Source organism: Trachinotus anak, unplaced genomic scaffold, assembly GCF_046630095.1.
Source record: "Trachinotus anak isolate AG129_WGS33_773 ecotype Australia unplaced genomic scaffold, CSIRO_AGI_Tana_v1 ptg000016l, whole genome shotgun sequence".
In the NCBI taxonomy this organism is placed as follows: domain Eukaryota; kingdom Metazoa; phylum Chordata; class Actinopteri; order Carangiformes; family Carangidae; genus Trachinotus; species Trachinotus anak.
Genome location: NW_027273867.1, coordinates 15,124,607 through 15,146,893, shown reverse-complemented (window position 1 = coordinate 15,146,893; position 22,287 = coordinate 15,124,607). Strand labels below are relative to the sequence as shown.

The 22,287-nt window shown below is 39.7% G+C and overlaps 2 protein-coding genes across 3 annotated transcripts; both read right to left on the bottom strand.

Moving 5' to 3' along the window:
* Positions 1-513: 513 nt before the first annotated feature.
* On the bottom strand, positions 514-10,019 carry LOC139634454 (14-3-3 protein beta/alpha-like). Of its 2 annotated transcripts, none has more exons than XM_071500916.1 (6): positions 9,880-10,019; positions 7,424-7,722; positions 4,882-5,005; positions 3,181-3,344; positions 2,204-2,299; positions 514-2,018 (listed from the first exon to the last, which is right to left on the bottom strand). In XM_071500916.1, exons 2-6 carry the CDS (start codon positions 7,715-7,717, stop codon positions 1,944-1,946), a joined length of 753 nt encoding a protein of 250 aa, XP_071357017.1. In that variant the 5' UTR covers positions 7,718-7,722; positions 9,880-10,019; the 3' UTR covers positions 514-1,943. The 2 variants fall into 2 exon arrangements, with proteins under 2 accessions (XP_071357017.1, XP_071357018.1); XM_071500917.1 differs by lacking the exon at positions 9,880-10,019 and adding an exon at positions 9,597-9,724.
* Positions 10,020-12,938: 2,919 nt separating this feature from the next.
* znf706 (zinc finger protein 706) lies at positions 12,939-16,165 on the bottom strand. The gene is made up of 3 exons (XM_071499623.1): positions 16,032-16,165; positions 14,083-14,228; positions 12,939-13,884 (listed from the first exon to the last, which is right to left on the bottom strand). Exons 2-3 carry the CDS (start codon positions 14,215-14,217, stop codon positions 13,789-13,791), a joined length of 231 nt encoding a protein of 76 aa, XP_071355724.1. The 5' UTR covers positions 14,218-14,228; positions 16,032-16,165; the 3' UTR covers positions 12,939-13,788.
* Positions 16,166-22,287: the final 6,122 nt, after the last annotated feature.

The following is a 22,287-nucleotide window of genomic DNA, read 5'->3' as shown; positions in this document are numbered from 1 at the left end:
AATGGTTAGTGTATTTGCTAAAATATGTGAAACTCTAAAAATGTTAAAAGGTATTTGAGATTGTGCTGTACGATTGAGTCTTTGATTCTGGACAAGTTAACGGATCATCAGGGTGTCACTACTTTTTGCAGGTTCTTTTGTATTTTCATTTCTGATATAATAAATCAGAGGTTGTGTCTCACATATCAGTCTAAACGTAGAGATATTATACAGATTTGACACTTCAAATCAATCTCTGTTGTGGCACATGAAGGCCATTGTGTGTGACTGATGACATTCATAAGCAGCCCTGACTGTTAATGTGACAGTCCTCATTACTCCAGTACATTCTCAGATCACTGAGGTTTTCTTAATATGAGCAGCTGACACATCTCCCAGCTGGCATGGTTAGTAGTGGCAGATTGGACTGATGAACTGACAATGGCCCAACGCAGATTCCCATATGCAATAATATTGTAGAAAATGTAATTCAACATATACAGAGAGAAAACAAACGTACTGAGCACAGCACACTTGATTTTAATGTTTTAATTCCACTTACATGAAAGCACATAACCAAATAACGTACTCAGAGTGTAACTTGCAAATTCTGATTCCTGCGTCCCATATTTTTAAAACCAAGATACTGTAATTAGAAGAAACTGGCACTACTTTGTGACTACTGAATGGCCATAATGCAGCTTTCTACCAAGTTACATTTTATAATTAATTTATATTTAGAACTGTTTTAGTTTGTCTTGTCACAATGTACTTTCAAGGAAGGTATATGTTACTGTAAACCACCTGGTTCAAGCTAAATCCTAAGTGAAAACTGCCAGTTTCAAAGCACGCCTAACCCTCACACCATACTACTGAGAACCACATACATTCCAGGAGTCAAATCAAGAGTCAAAGGGAATAAAATACACAAAAAGAAAATACAAAAACACCTGAATAGAAAAGAGTAGAAAGCCACATAAAAGCACATGGCAAAAGTATCTTCTGCACTGCTGAAAAGATAAAATATCAAAAGTTACAGTATTGAGCCATTTTATCAAGTTGTTCACCTTATCTTAGGCTTTCTATACCTTGTCATGTGGTATGGAAAATTGTGGGAAATTATAGTCTACACACTTTCACTGAGAATGAAAAGATGTCAGTAAAATGGAATGTAATCCTCTCAACAAAACTGTCAACCAAAATTTAACTAGTTTTCGCAAGTGGCCATTCATACAGAAAACCTTTCCTACACCTGAACGTACATCGAACCCTCTGAGCCATGACACATGTACCATCCATAAAATCACTGCCTGCTACAATGGACACTGACAGGGCCGTGTGAATACAAGCAATATGATAATAGATCTTTGCCAGGATAAATCCTGCCATCTATACAATCACTGCTAGTATCAGATGAGACCTAAAGTTTAGTGAATTCAGACCACTATGACCACTTTTACAGTTGGCACGTTTCAAAGGAGTTTTGTAGACCAGAGTGTCACAAAGCTTGAAAATGTTCAGTTCAAGTAAAAACATACAATTTATCAAAATTACAGTTAGAGGTTTTTTGTTTGTGTTTTCCTGCAACAGCAGCAGTTTGCTACAGAGAATAAGGTTAAAGAGAATGGGGTTGATTTGGATCTAAAGGAGGGATTTCATCTGGACGAAACCATGGACAAAAAACAAAAAAATAAACATCCACTGGTTCACATAATGAGTAATGTCCAAAAAAAACACAAACAAACAGAAAAGGTCTATTCCATTCTTTTCTCTGTGGAGGTGCTCATACAATTAACATACACACTTCAATGTATCTGCACACACATACTGTACTTTACACATTGTGAGTGGAGTGTAAACATACATATCTGTGCATGTATGTGCACACACAACCACACACACAACTTAGGCTGGTGAGAGGTAAAAAATGTGTGTTTTTGATTTTTTTTTTTTTTCTCTGAAGTTCAGTTCTTCTCAGCTGCCTGCTCCGTCTCCTCTCCCTCACCCTCGCCCTCACCCTGGGCGTCTGACATCCACAGCTGCAATAAAAGCACAGGATATAGGGATTGGTGCACGCTCCGATAACCTTTGCATCTCAAATATTAAGTTGAGTTTGTCAAGTAAGGTGAAAGTCAAACCAAACCCAGAGCGGAGATGACAGACAGCAGAAAGTGAGAGTGTAACGCACAGCAGACACGTGGGGACATAAAGTTGAGACACTCACTGTCAGATTGTCACGGAGCAGCTGCATGATCAAGGTGCTGTCTTTGTAGGAGTCACTGTTGAGGGAGTCCAGCATGGCGATGGCCTCATCAAAGGCCTGGAGGAGACAGAGACAGCCATCAGTACTTCAAAAAACAATATTCAGATTCCTAAAAGCAATTGTAAATTCAACAACATGACATGTTGTAAATACTGTCTGGAAAATGATGAAAAGACAATGATTGGAATAAAAAAACAGCAGGTACAAAGAATTAGTGAAATGTAGCAGACAACATTATGTGTTGTTGTCAAGTAACTCAGGGAGGAAGTAAATATGCCCCCCCTCAGAAAAAGAAAAAAAAACAAAACTACTGAATCACATTAAGAACTATTTGGTTACCAGACATATCCACAGTGTGGTGTCTCTAGGTGAACTTAAAGGAAAAGTTTGAAATTTTTCAAAACTCATATTCACTTCATTCCCGTGATTTAAATCAGATAGCCAATACCATTTTCACAACTGTCCTTTAAACATGAAGGCTCTTCCCTAACGTAACAAAATCCACCTACCAGAACCTCTAAGGCCTCACATGTACTGTACAGAGACAGTGGCTACTGACCTTCTCATCAAACTGTCAGCAAAAATAAAGCAAATAAACCTATTTCCCAAACACAGAAATAACAAACTACTTAAAAGTGACTATGTAGTATAGGTTACTTTGTATTCACTTACAGTCTGGCCACTGTTCAGCATACACTGTCTTTGCAATCTCCCTGAATCAAGTCCCTGAATGGATTTGTTCAGTGTCTGGAGCAGGAAGGCTCTCAGTCACAAAAAAACTGGATTGAACACCTCCACTTTAAAAGCATACTCATTTGTTACAGACCACAACCACCTTTTTAACCACATATACTTTTCACCACTTTCAGGACAATGACGAAGCAAAATAGAACGAAGAATGAACCAAAGTTGGTGAGAAATAAAACTTTAGTTCTTACGGTTTTAGCCAGTTGGCAAGCCTTGTCAGGTGAGTTGACGATCTCGTAGTAGAAGACGGAGAAGTTAAGAGCGAGGCCTAGGCGGATGGGATGTGTAGGCTGCATTTCTTTGTAGCTGATGTCCAAAGCCTTCTGGTAGGCTTCTTGTGAGCTGTTGATGATGGCTACAAACAGGAAGACAGACCAGTCAGGAAGCAAATAGTCACTGCGGGGAAAAACAAGATTTCTTGGGGTTTGTTCGCAATACTTGTAACTGCCCTAAATGAGACTGCACTTTACTGTGCACAATCTGTGTGAGCATAATGGTGCATGTTACCCCTTCCCAGCTTTATATCTGGCAATGACAGCCACCCTAGCCAATATTTACACACACATTAAGGATGCAAAAACAAATTTCACAGCATGCTGCCAGTTTGACAGCAGTTAGGCCCTGTCTGTTCCCAACTGTCTGGTAAGGCTGCAGTTAATTATTATTTTGATAATCAATTAACATGCTGAATATTTTCTTGACTAATTGTTTGATCAATAAAATATCAGAAAAAAAGAGAATAACTGCCATCACAATTTCTCTAAAGACCAAGATGATGAGATCAAGTAATCAATTATTTATTGCAGCTCTACCGTCAAGTACAGTTAGTCCAAACCAGTTGTTTGCCAAGACCCACACTGGCCTGGAGCCAATAGTTTACAGGAAAAAAAAAAAAAAATCATTTCAGCAACCTGAATGGCAAACAGCAAAGTTGAGTTGGAATGAGATAGAACAGATGTTTTAAAAAAGGACTGCATCCAAGGTGAGCAAAGTTCTCCTCAAAACCAAAGAAATATCAGGCATCGCAAGTGCATTAGGTAGGATAAAACCTGTGAGAAAGATAATACGCTTTACAAGATCAGTGTCCCCATATAGATAACCTCCCCCCTACTGATATAGAACATTTTCTTTAGTGCTTACTATTAACAGCCAAATACCAGACTGGAGAATGACAGACCCAAGGCTGAAGAAGCAAAGGTGACACACAACCCAGAGGGATTATTATGGATTTCACATGGAGATCTAACAATCCTCTAAATTATATGGTATACTCATTGGAAATATGGTGCTGAAGAAAACAAAATGACTCACAAGACAACCTCAAATTAAGGAGGAAGAAAGAAAAAAGAAAAAAAAACCAAAACAAAACGAAACATCACCCTGGCAGTCCGGCTTACCACAGCCACCAAAGAAACTCTAAAAAAGCCTCCCGGCAACCAGTAGCAGCCAACACCCTAGTCCTGCCCCTGTTGCCATGCCAACCCAGCAGCAGCCTTCGCCTGCATTTCGGCTGACAGTTGTAGGTCAAGGATGGAGAGGGTGTCAGTGTTCTGGCCACAAACGACACCTGAAGCAAGCACGGCCTCCTCATCTTAAAGAGGGATTTTTTTTTTTTAAAGACCATTAATCAGCATCAATCCTCTGACAGATGTATAACAGACAGTTACCATAGAAACAAAGGTCCCATCACACAGCAGCATGTGTTTCTAGCAGTAGATGGCACCATTTCAGTTTTTATGTGTTTCAAGTGTCTTGCACACTGCTCACGAATCCTAAGCATAATAATCCCCTTGGTGCCATTATCCGATTTCCTCAAGTGATGGCACGTGAATCAGGGGAAGAGGTTACAAGCAGTGTAGAATGACAAAAAATGACTGCCCTGCTCTACTTACCCTCCTTGTCCTCTCCAGTAGCCACCTCAGCCAGGTAGCGGAAATAGTCTCCCTTCATCTTCAGGTAAAAGACTTTGCTGTCAGCAGGCGTAGCATTGGGGATCAGATGTTTGTCAAGCAGGTCCTGCAAGTGAAAGTGTGAAACATTAGTGTTGAACTGTGTTGAGGAGCTCATCGGCTCATGAGTAGACAGCAGTATTTGGGCACTTATGTTAAGTGTGCAACCAGAACCTTGAGATGAACTAGTCAGTATATTTGCTTTGAAAGCATCCCTGCATTCCTTTACCCTGACATCACTGTCAGTCATTTTCTAGGTCGTCAATCACACATATTTGCTATATACACCTTCTATTCGTTCATTCCCTAGAAAAAGGTAAAGATTTTTAAATCAACACTGTATACACAAACTAGTTTTAAGAATGAAGGATGATGACGTGTAGACGATATCAGGCACAGCAGCAGTAGCATTTCGCTTCGGTTTGTCTCATGATTAACAGGATGTTTCATGGGTGATTTGAGCTTTATGTTAAAAAATATAGTCAGGAAAAAAAAACATATAAATAGATCCCTCTTCCTGTCTATTGTATACAATATATAAATAAGTCAAGATAATCTCTAGAAATGGAAAAAACAGCTATCACATTGTACTCTCACTCTGATACAACTCTGAACGTAGACAGCCACTTGCTCAAAAAGCACAAGCTGTCCTGGAAGAATTGTGTCTAAGACATTAAATGGGACTGAATGAGTGGTGCGGTGGTGGAGCATGTTTGAAAGGGATGGAAATCTTAAAAAGCTGCAGAAACCACTAAGGAATTCTCCTTTTAAATTCAGTGGTCTGCGCCTTGGAGTTACAGTGAGTGTGTGAATACAAGATGTCCAAATTATCCAAATACTTGAATCCATCTGTAGGATATTCAAACATCTTTTGGGTCAGAGAGCCTTCATTTGTTTAAAGCATGGCTCTCTTCTACATGGCAGGTTGATTTCAAATGTGAAGCTTCAGCTACTCTGACAGACGTATTGTAGCACACCAAGACACAACACTATCTCAATCACAACCAAATGCGTATATATGCATGTGAAATACACTAAATATTGGATAGTCATAGAGATGAAGAGTGACAGGCAAACCAATATTTAACTAGACTGTTTTATGGTACAGGCTATCCATGTGACTAACACACTTGAAATATACCATTAAGTAAATTCTTCCTACATCTCATATACTACAGCTCTTGCCTGTATTAGCTACCCCTTAGATTCATACCACATTCACGTGGACAGCCCACCAGTATGTGTCACTAGCTCAATAACAAAGGCATGATCCCTCACTGGCTTCCCTTTACCCATTAATTTTTAATGAAAGTGTCTCAGCCAGAACATAAGCCATTAAAGTCTCTTTTCCGTTGGAATGATGCCACACAGATAAAAAAAAAAAAAAAGCTCTTCACGTCTCTGGCAGACTTTTGCAAATATAAAACCTTCATGGTTTAAAAATCAGTAATATAAAGAGTAATGGCTATTTCGCAGTTACTGTCAGTACTTTTACAGACTTCAACGGCCACAGGGTCAAATTGGTTGCAATGCTAACTGGTAAAAACATATCAAACTCTCTTAAAGTCCAACTGAAAGCACATGTAGTCATCCAGTTTTTTTTAAAAAGTATTGTTTGTAGTGTTTCAGTACCATAAGAAGAACAGGGAGCAAGAGACAAAGTAGAGAAACTTGCCCTGTAGCTCACATGTCATGGGCAGACACTTTGCTGTTAGTTGAAGAGTAAAGGACCACACCAGCATCTAACTGGACCAAAGTGACGTTTACATGTTGTTAAATGTGCTGCAGCTGAGCGGCCAAATAGCTATCTAGCCTGCTTATGATACAATGCTGATGTCACTGCTTTATACAAGATTTGATTAGCTCAAATGAAATTAGGTCTTCATCTACGTAGACGGATGCTAAAACGCTGTTCTGCCAAATGAATGCAAAACTAGAGGGCACCATCAAGAAACCAAAAAAAAATAGATATAAAATTTGCCCCTTTTGGGTTCTAATTTATTGTTAAACAACAACATGGGACATGTTTACAGAGCATGGTGTAGCGAACAAAAAATGCAATTTAAGTTGGACTATAATACAACCATGCCCTGGCAAAACATGGTGTGAAGGGGAAAAAAAACATAGGGCACAAAGATACTTGGAAGTCGTTTTAAACTGGAATCACTTCTTGGTTCTATTATACAGCTATAAATAGCCGGCCCTGTAATAATACATTTCTATGTGGATTTCCACATAGAAACATTTGACATTTTAATAACTAAGTGAGTTACTTCCTTTTCTTCTCGCCTTCTGTTTCTCCCACATTAAGAGATGATTTCAGGTTTGATTCTTCTAGTCCTTAATAGCAAACAGCCATCTTCTCTATAACACCTGACTTTTAATGTTGCACCTCTCATTGTCCTCCCATCCATGCACCTCGAGTCAAGCATTTGCTCTCTTCCCTAACCTCCACTTATCCATCCCCATCGCCTCTGCTTCTTACCAGGACTTCCTTGCAGATGTCGTTCAGCTCCTTCTCGATCTTCTCTCTGTACTCCTTGGCCAATGCAGTCTTCCCGCTGTCATCAGACTTCTGCTCCATGCTGGAGACCACCCTCCAGGAAGACCTCCTAGCCCCCACCACATTCTTGTAGGCAACAGAGAGCAGGTTGCGCTCCTCGTTGCTGAGCTCCGAGCCCTCCTCTGTAACAGCCTTCATGGCTGCGGCCATGTCATCATAGCGCTCAGCCTGCTCGGCCAGTTTGGCTTTCTGTACCTGCTCCTCCTTGTCTGCCATGGCTCCTGTGTGGGTTGAGGAAGGAAGGACAGAGGAGAGGGAGTCGGGAAGGACAACACAAAGGGGACAGGAGACGGATTAGGAAGACAGAGGAGAGAGAGTTGGGGGAGGGCAGGAACAAGGAGAGAAAGGAGCAACATGATGGGAAAGGGGGGAGGGATTTGATTATTTGAGTTGAATGAAGGAGGACTACAGTGCATGTAAACGTGCTGTCTTTCCTGCGTAGTATGATTTCTCAGGTAGACATTTAAATACGGACTTCCCTCCTCCTTTGAAATGCATTTGATGATACAAAAATGGCAATTAGTTAACAGGGAATAAATGGGTGTATATATTTTGACTACTCTTTAATATAGTTGGAGAATATTACATGGACAGAAAGTCCACGTAACATTACGTACATTAGTCAGAGTCACTTGCATTATTTTGTATAATCCTATCAGGGTTTCAGTCTCTCATAATGCTTGGGAAAATTTTGCAATAGCATCTTTTGGGTGTGTGCACGCCAGCTTTTTTAAGGCGTTTTTTGGATTTCAACCAGCTTGGCTTATCTGCAGTCAGTCTGGCATAGACTTGATTTATACTGGTGACTACAGTCAGTTGGCATCTAAGTAATTAGAAATACAAGAGGAAGTGGTTTTATGTGCACAGGAGTTTTTACTTCAGAAATTGTCTCTCCAGACGGATTCATTTTAAGAGGGAAATAAATAATGAAGAGCATGATTGTTCATGACTCATAAGGGCCACAACATCAAAAATAGCAAGTTACATTAGAAATGCAACTAATGATCCTTTCCATTATCCATCCTATTATTTTAGTTAGCAGATTTTTTTTGCCAGATGGGCCATGAAATGTGATTTGTAATTTAAAATGCTGTGAAATAATGAATAATGGAGATCACAGTTTTCCAGAGGCCGGGGTGACCTATTTGACCTCAACTACACCTGTTCATGATCAATTAATCTGTAAATTATTTTTTCTAAAATTCCATTAGTCTTTTCATCTACAAAATGTCAGAAAATAGTGAAAAATGTTGATCACAATTTCCCTGAACACAATATGACATGCTCAAATCACGTTATTTTCATAACGGGAAAAACAGGAAAATCCTGATATTCAAGCAAATACTCACAAGGAAATACTTCAGATGAATTTCCTGTCAGTCGGTTACTTAAATAATCACCCTATCATTTCAGATGTTTGTTTTTTTTTAATGAATTATTGGCTGTATACCAGATTAAATGCAGGACAGACGGGGTTATGTAAAACACAGACCTCGGATTAATACAGGTGAGGCAAAACAACAAATCTGGTGAATATTGGTCCACCTCCGAGCCAGAAGCTTTTTACAATTTCCTTGCTTCATCTCAGTGTGATTGCCGAACTGTTGCATTGCATGAGCAACAATAATATCACAAATTTGCAAACTAGCTGCTTTGCACAAACCTATGAGACGAGCGTTTCAAAAAAAAAAAAAAAAAAAAAAAAAAAAATCACACAGTCAGTGAGTCAGATTTGCCAGCAACGCAGACACCTGCACCCTTCTGAGGAATGTCGGCCACCCAGTTTCACGTCTCTCTCTCCCTCTCTCTCTCTCACACACACACACCTGCCCACTGTGGACGAAAAGGACACATATGCACAAAAACAGCCTTCCTGTAAGATTTGTGTTTGATGTGAAAATACCCGATAGCGCCGCAGAAAGGCAGACAAGACCCAGGAACAGTGTCACGGAATCGGTTAAAGTGGACTGAAAGGAGCCTCGCTCCGTTCAGTCCACAGTGAACGCCCTTTTTCGCTTCCCGGAAAACAACCCATGGCTATCGGTTTGGCGAGCATTAGCAATATTTCAAGGTTGTTTCATTCACAAAAGCTTACGTGGTATAATCAGAAAGGGCTCCTCTTGCACGGCGAGTAAAAAAAAAACAAAACAAAAAAAAAAAAAAAAAAAACAATAGATGGGTTAAAGTGCACAGTCGCGCTTCCCATTCAGCAGCCGCCGAACAATGACTGAGCAGCGGAGCATCACTGGCTCCCACTCGCAGTCAGTAGCAGCGATTCATGCTGGATTGAGAGCGTCCCCGAAAGCACACCGAGCAAACCTAACCATTTTCCGTCGAACATGCCACCGATCACCAGCAGTAAATAGCCATGAACCAACCTGTGAATGTCGTTAAACGGTGTTGCTCCTGACTCCCGGCCGCACAGCTGATGATCTCTCCCGCTCATCCACGGGGTTTCCCTCCAATCAACGACACAGCGGCAGGGTCGCACCGGGACTGGTGACGTCACAACCTTGTTGCTGGGGCAACCATATTTACGGGCAGAAAATTTTTAAAAGCCAAGTAAACTCAGATTGTGGACGATTTTGAAGATTTTTTTCCCCGAGTTTCCGAAATATCTTTTCAGAAACGACCTAATATTATTCTAATTTTTTTTTTTTTTAATTTAAAAGTAACTAATCAATACGTGTAGGACACACCTTTTGTTTTTGAATTCTTCTAACAGTAAAAGTACATACACATTTTACTGTTACTTTCTTACTTACTTTACGGTAGGAATACGGTAAAATACACATCCCGTGAGCGTTTCCCTAGCAACGCCCGCATGTAGTTGGTGAATTTTTATCCCGATTTCATCTTTGGTATGACAAGAAGTTCAAATTTTTATATTTACTATAGTTGTAGATGTCTTTTCAAATAATGGCCGAAACCAGTATCCCGATTCAGCAATTTAGAAAGAATCAAAATGAACACGTTTTATACACAATGTGGGCACAAAAGCCAACCCGGAAGTGGTGCGTAACTGGCTCCTTTCATGATTCTTTATGTCCTATGCTTTTTATATACGGTCTATGGTCATATGACCTAAATACTAATTGCTGTCGGTTGCTATGGGAACTGTGTCTGTAGGAGGGGGTACTCTGTTGTTACTTATGCCACCATTTTTAATTCAGTTTCACTATCATCGAAAGTGGAAACAAATAAATGAACAACGTCCATTTATGACCATTTGTTCCGCAAAGAGCCCCATAAGCACACATGCACACACATTGCATGTTTATTGACATAGTGTAACCATGGTGAGGTAACATTTGAATGAATGACAACTAATAACAATTAATACATTTGTTAGTCAAAATAAAAAATAAAAAAAAACTAGCCTCACCTTAAATTAGTGACAAATAAGACTAGAGGAACTAGACAAACAGTGATGGTGGCTGGATAAACAGTGTTAATTATTACTATATTTAAATAACTAAAAAGTTTCAAACATTTCTGACACATTTATTACAACCAACAGCAGATGTGGATGAGATGACCACACATACATTGTACTTGAATAACAATGGTCCTCCAAAATGTTCTGCTAATGGAAATAAAGGCCCAAGCTCTGGAAGCTCCACCTAGTGTCTACTTTGAAACTTACTTCAGGAAATACAATGAAATAACTATTACAAGAGGCATAATAAGATATTCCAGCAACAATATGTTACAGAAGAATTAGTACTGCCTTAGTACAGTGGATGAGGTTTTGAGTTGCTTTGAAGCAGGCCAGTAGATGGCTTGTTTTGGGCCGAGCCAGAGATATTAATAATACTGCAGTACTATTGCCATGGTGGCCACTGATGAGTATGGTTCAGAACCCTAAGTTGTGAAAAAATGAAAATGCCTATGTCCATAATTCTGAATTAACTTTAGATTGTTTAAATGACATAAAGCCAAAAGCAGAGTTTCAGAGGTTTCATTATCACCAGTACAATGAGAGCAGTTCATGGTTTGCAGCTGTTTTCATCTCTTAAAACTGAGATGTGTGCCTGGAAATAGATGATCTATAGCCAGTGGGAATATAATTAATTCCTTCACCTAATTAAGACAACTAATTTCATTTTGTGCAAGTGCTCCCCTTTTTCCTGTCAGTTCAGGGCCTGGATTCAAACAAACAGGCCATAACACAAAGGAGATCTCACAGATGTGTGCATATGTGTGTGTGTGTGTGTGTGTGTCTGTATGAATGAACATGTCTTGTGTTTTTTCATTCACAAGGTTACAGATGGGAAGGAAGGAGGTGGATTATGTGTGAGGACACAGAGGAACAATGTGGGCTATGACTCATTCAGCTGAGCCGCTCATACCATTAAAAAAACCCAGCAGCACACCGCTAGCTTTTATTCAGAATACTCAGAATGAGGGAAATTGAGCATTATTTCTCCCTAAATGATTGAAATGTTAAAAAGATGATAGATTTTATGGCTGTTAAGAACTGAGTGAATATGAGGCAAGTTTCTAATACATGACGATGTCTGTGTCAACACATCAGTTATTCTGAGTTTAGCTGATCATAGCTTGAGAAAAGGGAAAACTTGGAGTTGATGCTTTTTGTGATGAAAAAGCTATTTTGCTGCACGTGAAGTGAATCATGGGTTCAGACAGGATTCATTGTTTTTGTTAATTAGACATACAGTGCTCAAGTCTGAATCATTTCCTGCTGTTAGCAGTTCAGCTGATGTGAGGCTTTCATGGCAGTTGGTATCAGGTTCAACATCATATCACTGATGTATCCGTTTCAGGATAATTTGAATATCTTTCAGTTTTGGCACTGGTATTTTTTGTTATTAGCTTCAAGTCATATTTTCCACATGTAACCTTTTTCCTTTTCAGTTTCCCACAGTTATTTATGCAAAACAGAAACATACTCACAATTCAAATTCAGCACCTTATCTGTAAGATGCTTCAGTTTTCGTTCTTGTATCTCTGTTAGTAAGATTTTTCTGTTGAGGCAGTTGGAGGTGGTTCTGTTTTTCTATTCAGCCATGTTGACAATCATAAAATATTATTATTCAACAAATATTTCACATTCATAAGTGACAGCTAATGTTCTAGGAAGGATTTGCATTCACGTGATGTGAAAACATTCACTTTTATGTGACAGTCAATTTGGATAGAAAATATTTAACTATGAGGTCAAAAAAAACCTCAAAATCTATAGTAGAGAGGATGTTTTAGTCCACCGAGCCAGATAAAACAAGGAGCCACGCATACACTATCTGTATGTGACAGGCCTGACAAAAAACTACTATCCGGCAAGATTTTTCTTTCAAATAATACTATCAACTGAAAGACACAATGTCTATGTGTAATTTGTCTCCATCATCAGACAGCCTATAAAACATTATCACAGAAAACTATCAAAAGAAACACTTCCAAGAAAACTCAAATATACAACAAAGTAAAATTTAATAAAATGCTATCATACATCATTGGAGCATAAATTCATTTTCCAAGCATACAAATGGTGACAGCCTCCTGTAAAATTTAATTAACTTGCAATTCATGTAGCTGCTTGGAAATAGCTGGCAAGATTTCATATTTTTATGACTCCACATAAAATCATGATTAACTAGATGAAAGACTGCAGTACAACAGGGCAGACAGCGCTGTGGAGGAACTGATATTAGGAAAAAAAAATCTCACTGACTCCATTTTTTCCTTATTGAACATTCAAAGCCAAATTAAACTGAATTACAAATAAAACGGATGAGGTCACATTTGTGACAAACTAAAATTTTGAATCAAAACATTTTGTCTACATCCCATCCAATCCAAATCTGTGCTCAGTAAGCAAACTGTGTGTTTACCTCACGTGGCATGCTGGCTGTCAAGGTTTAAATCAGACACTCAATATTGTAAAGCTTCAGATAAAGAGGTACAAGAGCTAGCAGCAAGAAATATCCCTATGTGCATAATACATCATGGGCAGTGAGGAGTTTGCTCGAAGAAACTGTTAAGAATGAAGCAAGAAATTTCCATTCACCACTTGGATCATAAAAGTCATCAGTGACCCAGAAATTAAAACCACCATTTGGATTTAGCCCCTAATGAATTTGAACACAAGCAAAAACAGGACTGGATGGGAGGAAGGATTGCGTCAAAGGCAACCTGGCCTGTTAAAGTCTAAATGAAGATGCTTCATATTTTTTACATCAAATCATCCATTGCTGTCAGACTGAGACAAGTGCAGAGTAGGTGCAGGGCCTTGAGGAGCTCAGTTTGGTGTCCAGGGTTGCTGCTTATGCCTCCACTCCCTCTAACTCAGGGGGCAGAGGAGATTTCGGGTGCTTGCTCTCAAAGTGCTGCTTGAAGGTTTTTGGGTCAGGCATCTGGGACTACAGAAGAGAACGATATATGTTATAATTTGGGGAAACAACTTGCATTTGGTTGAAAAATAAAGAAAATTTTAAAAACGTTCTCAGTGATGAAAGAACTTTATCTAAAACAAAAAAAAAAAAAAAAGAGCCAAATGGCAGCAGAGTTACCCGTATAATCAAACTTCTGGGTTGTTAGAGTTGAGGCTTCATACTCACCCTGCACACAAGGCAGGTAAACACTAGCGCCGCCTTTGCTGCCGTCTTTTGATCGTGACCCTTGGCCTTCTTCATTTCTGCCTGTTTCTTGGCATTTTTCTGCTGAGACTGAATCTTCTGATGCCCACGTGCCATGCTGGCAAAGGCTAGAGAGGAGGATACAAGGACAAAGGGCTTAATGTTTACTGAATACAAGTGTTGTGGACATTCTGAACTTTATATTTTTGTTGATACACATCTACAATAAACAGGTCTGTTAGTAAAAGCCTATTAATAGTCATTTTTGTTCTCACAGCAAAGGGTTGTGTAAAACAATATGATACCAAAGGTAAAATATGGGTGATAGACCATTATAAATTATGCTGTATACGAGGCAGCTAAAAGTTCAATGGATACAAAGACTCTACAAAACAAGCAAAGAGCCAACAACTGCCAGTCAGTCAGGGCCAGGCAAATTAAACAAGATAAAGCTCCCGTCTGACCTCCACTGAAATGCAGGTGTTTCAAGTGAAACACAGTCAGCAAGCTGGCCCATAAAACCTTAACTTGCATGAGTGTAGGGACTGTGCAATTCCTGAAAGATATTCAGGACGACAGAACCTAAACAACAATAGAAATACTTAGCATAGTGGCTGGACATGGGCCTATTCCAAGAAGTAACTTTACTTTAGTTATCTGGATAATTCTGCTGCATAAACCTGAAACCACCTTAAATCTGACACATGGACTGTTGTTAAAAAATAAATATGGGTTTTACTTTTAATCAACATAGATAACAAACTTGTTTCTTGGAACAGGTCCAGGTTAGGCAGGTTTTGCTACAGATTTATAGGCAATTAGCACTTTCAGTGTGGTGATATCAGAGAAGCAAGTTCTCCCTTATCCATAACAGGAATTTAAACATAGACTCCTACTGAAAGACGAGTTTCTCCCGTCCAGGACATACTCCAAAGACAGCACTTTCAATGAGATGCTTCCTTGATAAAAGTTCAGGTGGACACAGGTAAAGGTTTGGGTATGCAGCTAGGACTTCAGGCTCCAACTACAACTTCAGTGGGAGCCCATACAATGCAAGCTTAATAGTATGGCTGGGTTAAAATGAAACATAGAGCCCTTGAATTTCATGCAGACTACCAATATTAAATAGTAATGCGGTATCCACTTTTAGGACCTTCTCATTTTAACTAAATTGTGCTTAAGTTGTACATAATCCCAAAGAAATATTCACTTAATCAAGTTACCACACTGTGATTAAACCTGAGGCATTCAGGCCCCTGTGGGTCTAGGGACTTGAGGCAGTTGCCCACTTTGCCCTGCTGGTAATCCAGCCCCGCTTACTAGCAACTTCTATAAATAGTCAGCTTTTAGCCAGCAATGGATTTAGTGTTAACTAGTGTTTGTTATGAAAAATCTGGTATGCCCGTTAAGTACTCAGTATGTTTAACCCTTTTCAACACCATATGTTCTGAAGCTGATTTAAAACTGGGTGCATTAGTCCCAGGTGCTTGAGGCATTCAATGTTATATCTTAATTTCGGTGATACAATTCTTCAGATGTTGGGACAGAGAGAATACAGACGAATTAGCATGTTAGCAGTTACTGTTTTTGTCTCAGATTTCATATCCTCTCCACCTCTTCGCTTACTGCTCGGCCAAGTCTTCATGTGCGGCACCTTCTGAGAAAACCACAACACATCTGACTCACTGTCATCGAGGTGACTCTCGTTTGATTTGTCCTGTATTGATCCAGCTGTTAGTCGGAGCCGAACAGCAAGTGTCAATCAGCTGTAACGTGGGTTAGCCCACATGCTAGCCTCGGCTCCCTCTGGCTAACTCGGTAGTTAGCCGGCTAACTTACCTAATGGATATTTCCTTCAGCTTGTGGTTAACCAACGATATATTGTAGCTTATAAAAACGTATATATGTTTTGAAAGGACTACAAGTCTTACCTCTTAAAACAAGAGTACGTGTTGTTAGCTGGGTGTCCACACCAAAGTGTGACAGCTGCTTAGTTCACAGGGAACCGAAGGCTAATGCTGCATTTAGCGACACTAAGCAAAATACGGCTTTGATAGTAATTATACAGGTTCATGGGGTAAAACAAAAACTAAGCTTTCATATTTTTTCTGACTTTACTATTCTAAAAGGAAAATAGAATTCACATATGTTAAGAGCAGTATACCGAACTGTAATTTTAGTGAATAACAGGATAAAACAGATTACCTTAATATAACTGATATAATATTTTTTAACGGTAATGAGAGAAGTCAGTGAATGCACCGGAAGAGCAGGGTGATTAAAGCACCAGGCTGCACATTACATGACATTGACAATGTTGCCCCCAAGTGGCAGAATTTGGTTAGTACATGCCCACACAAAATAATAGAAACACAAGTATCTATATACAACTGACAAATTAATACAAATTATAAAACAAGTGTGTTGTAAGAAGCTTTGAAGATGATTTTAAATGCTGTTAACTGTGAAACTGTGACAGTCATAAACCTTTTAATTTGTGCTATTCGTTGAACCTTTTGCACCCCACCTATTACTGAACACTTTCAAGCTATTGGTATAGTATGTATTGCACAGGACCAAAACTCTTTGTATCTCACATCGTCTTTGAGAGGTAAATAATAAAAGACGTGTTCCCTCAGAACTAACACTGGGGGGCAGGTATGGAGGAGGGCTGCTGTACACTTGCCAGTCAAATCATGCTGTGAGTGCTGATGTGCTGCCAGAATCCACAATATGTCCACTGTCAAGCTTCATAGTGTGACCATGAGACCTGCAACACACAGGCACAACCAAAATACTGATATGCACCTAATACTGTTAAGCATTTACCAACATTTATTTTTAATCACAGCTAAACATACACTGCGGAAGCATGACCTGTGCAGACCATAATGTGGACTACGTTAGATATTTATCTTTTCTATCTGTGATTGTGGCTTAGCCGTCAGGTAGGAACAGTGGAGCTGTTCACCTCTGCTCAGTATTTGACTAAATTCAGCTAATATGTAAATGAACTGCAGCTCCAGTTCTCACATGATGGAAACACAGGCCCGCATGTTATCAGAAATTAGTCTAAAATATCAATCAGCATATAGAGAAAATTATACAATTAGCTTTTTTATTTGTCTATTTGTGAGATGCCTCAGTTAGTGTCATGACTTTCTTGAGAGAAATCTTATCATTGTGAGAAAAGTCTCCAGCCAGCCATTGTGTGTGTCCCCCGACCCCCCCCCCCCCCCCCCCCCCCCCCCACCTTGCTGCAGTTTTTTTTTTCTCATCATAAGAAAAGAGAGACAATCCTTTCAGTCTTTTGTGAAAGGGGGAAATATCTCTCAAGAGAGAAGGATGTGATTATGTTTTCAGAAAGGGGGCAAAAAGTAAAAGAAAGAAGGGGGGGGGGGTAAAAAAAAAAAAAAAAAGTGACAAAAGCCACACATTGCTCATGTTCCCCCACCCTGGAGGTTGTTGTGCAGGGACTTGCTAGCTTAGGTTTGGGGTGGGGTTGTCCAGCCTTAGGGCCTGTGTGAAAGCAAATCTTCCAGGTGTCAGCTATTCAATAGGAGAGGAGAATATTATCTGGTTGTCCATTGTGTGTATGAATAAGCAGGGGTTTGCCACAGACAGCCTGAGATTTTTTCCCATTTGGGTCTTTTCCTTGCACCACAGGGGCTTTCAGGTTCACTTTCGGCTCAGCCAAAGTGTTTTTTCTTTTACCTTTTAGTTCTCACACTGCAGTTTCTGGTATATGTTACTCACCATATGACTGCAAATCTGATTTAAGTGACTTTTCAAGGCGTTAAGCCAGGGTCAAGAAAAACTTCTGAAGATGGATTTCAGGGTGTAGACAGTTGTTCCACCTTGCTTGGCTCTCGAAAACTTGTTTGGCAACAAAACTTCACACAGAGAGGGAGAAACAGTAGCTGTCCGGGGTTAGTGTGACCTCCTTCTTTCTCTAGCAGTTGTTGAGGGAAGAGGAAGTTGGATTTCATCTTCCCCATTAGCCACTTCCTCTCTCAGCTATCCCTCCTCATGCTTTTTCTTTTTTTTTTTTAAGCCAACAGGTTTTGCCACAGTCCACTGCTGCTGCTGCACCACAATGTTGCCAGACCAGTCGGGCTGTAAACAAGCCACGACACAGTCACAACACATCCACATGCTGGTGATAACTTTCACCGCTGAGGCCATGTGACTTGATTAACATATGTAGAGCACGCACACACACACACACACACACACACACACACACAGGGTTTGTTGAAGCGTACAGTGGCAATGTTTTTTACAATGTATTTGGGGAAAGATAAATGAAACTAAATTAAAAATTAAACCACCAATATCACACAAATCTCAGCACTTTAACTCTCATCAGAGGGAGAAAAAGTTAAACGCAAACTTCATGGTACAGACTGAGTGTTTTTTTGCTGTTGTGCAACGATGCAAAAGCATTTGTTCATTGCTTCATCAAAAGTGACCCTGGGAAGCCCCGAGAAATCACATCAAGAGGGCAAACCATGCCTTCAGGCAAGTACATTTCTTACCTTGACACACAGACACACACACACACACACTTACACACCTATACACACAGAGTGCAACTGAAGTAGAGGTGAGGTCTGGGGTCGGGCAGACATAAGCCAGTCAGACAGAGGCTGATTGTGAAGGTGGTGACAGCATTCACTAACCTCACTAACAGCAGCAGCTCTCTGATATTTGGGACAAATGCAACTGTTAGTGAACGGAGTCAACAGCACTGGATCAAATGTCAGTTTTAACACAACTGTTATGGAATTTCAGGGTTTTTTTTGGACCATATAAAGTTAACATTCATGAGTTTAACCCTAACGCTGCCGTAATGTCTGTACAACCGATTTTATTTGTACTGTAGCTCTCCAAGGGAGTGTTATCAACCAATCAAATTTTAATTTTGTACCAACTTTTGTACGGGTTAGTGCAAAAAATACAATATGATGATATCAAACAATGGGTGTGTGTCATTTTTGCAACATTTTGAAAAGTTAGTATAAACTTCTATACTAGTACTAATATGAATACTAATATGAATACTTATCCAAATGAAATACTACATACACTAAAAAACTTGTCCACTTCTAGCTTTTACTGTAAGTTACTTGCTAACTTTTTTCTGACCATGCTGGGTTAACATTTTTTTCAAGGTCAAGAGGGAACTTTCCCAGTCAACTTTAGTATTAATACTGAAACATACATTAATATTCATTGGTATAGTAAAGCTAAAATTGATTCCAATACACAATGCTAACAGTAACTACAGTCAACCCCGTCTTCTTGAAATTATGTTTATATACCAGTTATGTTGGCAGTTTTGTGTGACATGTAAAGCAGTGGTTTTCAACATGTTTATCTTGTGGACCCTTAAAATGAACCAACGTCTATTTTTCGCCCTTCTTGGCTCGTGAGCAGATCGGTCAAAGAGGAGAACCACAGTTTGGGAGTAACTGCTTCAAAAAAAAGTACTTGATTGTGTCAGTTAACTTTCATGCACACAGACAGATGACAAGTTAGAGGAAAATGAAAGGGGCCCATACTCAAACAGGTAGATTCAGACACCTAATCCTGGCCAAGTCCAGACAAGCTGCTTCTCCTGGCGAAAAAACTCCTGGTATGTAGGATACACCTTTCACCTCTCTCACAGAGTGGGACACACACACTGTCTCTCTCTCTCACACACACACACACACACACACACACACAAACATACACACAGACAAAGGTATTCTGTGGCTCTCGGCCCCTGAATTTCCACTCTTGTCCATGCCTGCTTGTGGCAGCTTGTACAGTAGCCCTCGCCACATTATTTCAGCTGTCAAACCGTCACATGGCAGACATTCCAGCAGGCAGAAGTCATACAGAGAGCTGCAGATGAGAGGAAAGCTTATGTATAGCCATGATTTTCATTAAGGGAAGCAAAGCATACTTCTGTCTTTGTTTTTTGAGTGGAGTAAATTATTTATGAGCATGGACAGATGAGGAAACATACCCCTGGGCACATACAATATAAGCCCCCCCCCCCCAAATGTTATTAGCAGTTTTTTGTCTCTTTGTGCTAGTTTGCATCTCTTTGTGGTAGTTTTGCATCTCTGTAGTAGTTTTGCGTCTTTTTAAAATCATTTTGCATCTTTTTGTGCTAGTTATCCGTCCGTTTGTGATTGTTTTGTGTCTGTTTTTTTAGTAACTTTTCAACCTTCCCTATACAGATGTTCCTGGTCTCTCTCTCTCTCTCTCTTTTCTCCTCTTAAACCCAACCGGTCGAGGCAGATGGCCGCCCACCCTGAGCCCGGTTCTGTTGGAGGTTTCTTCCTGTTAAAAGGGAGTTTTTCCTCCCCCCTGTCGCCAAGTGCTTGCTCTGTGTGGGGACTGTTTGGTTTTTCTCTATAGCAAAGTAAGGTCTCGGCCTTACCCTGTAAAGTGCCTTGAGATAATGTATATTATGATCTAACCCTAACCCTATACAAATAAAATTGAATTGAATTGAACAGTAACTGTTAACAAAAATTCCAAAGGCTCTGGGCACAGTAATAAAGGTCCATTCAGTAATCCTGCCATGTTCATTGCAAAAGCGGTAATGAAGCTCATTAGAAATATGGTATTCATCTTTCATGAATTTTTTTCTGCATTCATTTTTTTTCTCTCCTGCCTTGAATTAAGTCTCTCATTTCCCTATTTCCCTGTCTTTTGTCTCTCTTACTCATCTCTGGTTGTTGTTAGAAGAAAAGGACCCCACCTGTATTTATTTAGCACTTCCATTTAAACACAACATAGGCATAGAAAGAGCTCAGCAAAGGCCCAGGTGCTCTGTAAAACAAATTAGACAAGGGAGGGTTGTAGTGATCATCCACAGGGCACGCAAACACATGCTCCTTCCTCACAAACACACACACAGCACCACTGACGGTTAAACTGAATATGAAACGTATTTTAAGATTTCCATACAGGGGCGCCCGCAGGCATTCTTAAGCAAAAGGCCCATATTTTGTCATGCAAACACCTTCACAAGACATAAAACCAGTTTGGAAACCAACCGTTTCCCAAATCCAGACAAATCCAACTGAGAGGAAGTTTACCTTGTCTGCATGTGCATGTACCTCTGTGACGTGCAGCTGTGGTGGAAGAGATACTAACATGTTTTACTTAAGTAAAAATACTAATATGTAAAAATTCCTGTATTCAAAATCCTTCTTAAATTAAAAAAACAATAAAAAAACAGAAGTATAATCAGCAAAATTTGCTTAATGTAAAAGTATCCTGGAAAAAAAATAGATCCTGATATATTTATCATATATTACATTTTTAATTGTTAACTTTATTGTTGTAGTCGGTTGAATTGAAACTTGCTTTAGCTGCTAGGTATTTTAGTTCAGTGGTCTCTGGCCCCTACAAAGGGTCACAAGATTAATCTGAGGGGTTGTGAGATGACTAATGGCCGAGGGAAGAAGATAAAATAAGTTCTGCTACACAAATGAATATTTTGTCCATTCTTTGCTGTTTTGCAAAATATTGGATAATTTTATCTCTTTGGACCTCAACACTTACTTAAGTTAAACCATCTGAGAAGTTTAGACAGGAAATCACACTTGGGGCCAAGGTCAAAGGGCTAAAACTAGACACAAATTTTTAAAGGGATCACAAACCAAAAAGGCTGGAAACTGGTTTAAACTGGGACAATCTATCTGTAACAAAAATTAAAACTATGAGAAAGGAGCAAATAATGAGGAGGCTTTAGGGTCAGTAGTCAAAAACTGTTGGACCCAACCTCAATGGTGCTCCAGTGCACGCGCACACACACACACACACACACACACACACACACACACACATATTGTTTGCTCTGGCAGGGTAATCCCAAACACTAGGATCCCCTCATACAATGGCTTCATTAAGAGGACAATGGCATTGTGTCAGCTAATGACAGGGCCCCTCCCTGCCTTCTGTCTGCTCTGAGATTACCTGAAACACACACACACACACACACACACACACACACTAAAATTCAGAGGGGGAAAAGGTTAAATCAGTGGCTATGGATGTCAGAAAACCTGAGGATGTGTGAGTCAGTCTGAGGCCATCTATGAGGCTGTGCAGTCATGCCTCATAGATGGCCTTCCACTGAGCCACTAACTTGTAACCCTCATCGTTTTAATAAAATATACT

Excerpts from the sequence above, each read along its gene's own strand:
- LOC139634454 (XM_071500916.1), bottom strand. The coding sequence starts at position 7,717 with ATGGCAGACAAGGAGGAGCAGGTACAGAAAGCCAAACTGGCCGAGCAG. Across the intron at positions 2,300-3,180 it reads CTTGCCAACTGGCTAAAACC|GCCTTTGATGAGGCCATCGC; the intron begins GTAAGAACTAAA and ends TGTCTCCTCCAG. Across the intron at positions 2,019-2,203 it reads TGCTCCGTGACAATCTGACA|CTGTGGATGTCAGACGCCCA; the intron begins GTGAGTGTCTCA and ends CTTTTATTGCAG.
- znf706 (XM_071499623.1), bottom strand. The coding sequence starts at position 14,217 with ATGGCACGTGGGCATCAGAAGATTCAGTCTCAGCAGAAAAATGCCAAG. Across the intron at positions 13,885-14,082 it reads TTACCTGCCTTGTGTGCAGG|TCCCAGATGCCTGACCCAAA; the intron begins GTGAGTATGAAG and ends TCTCTTCTGTAG.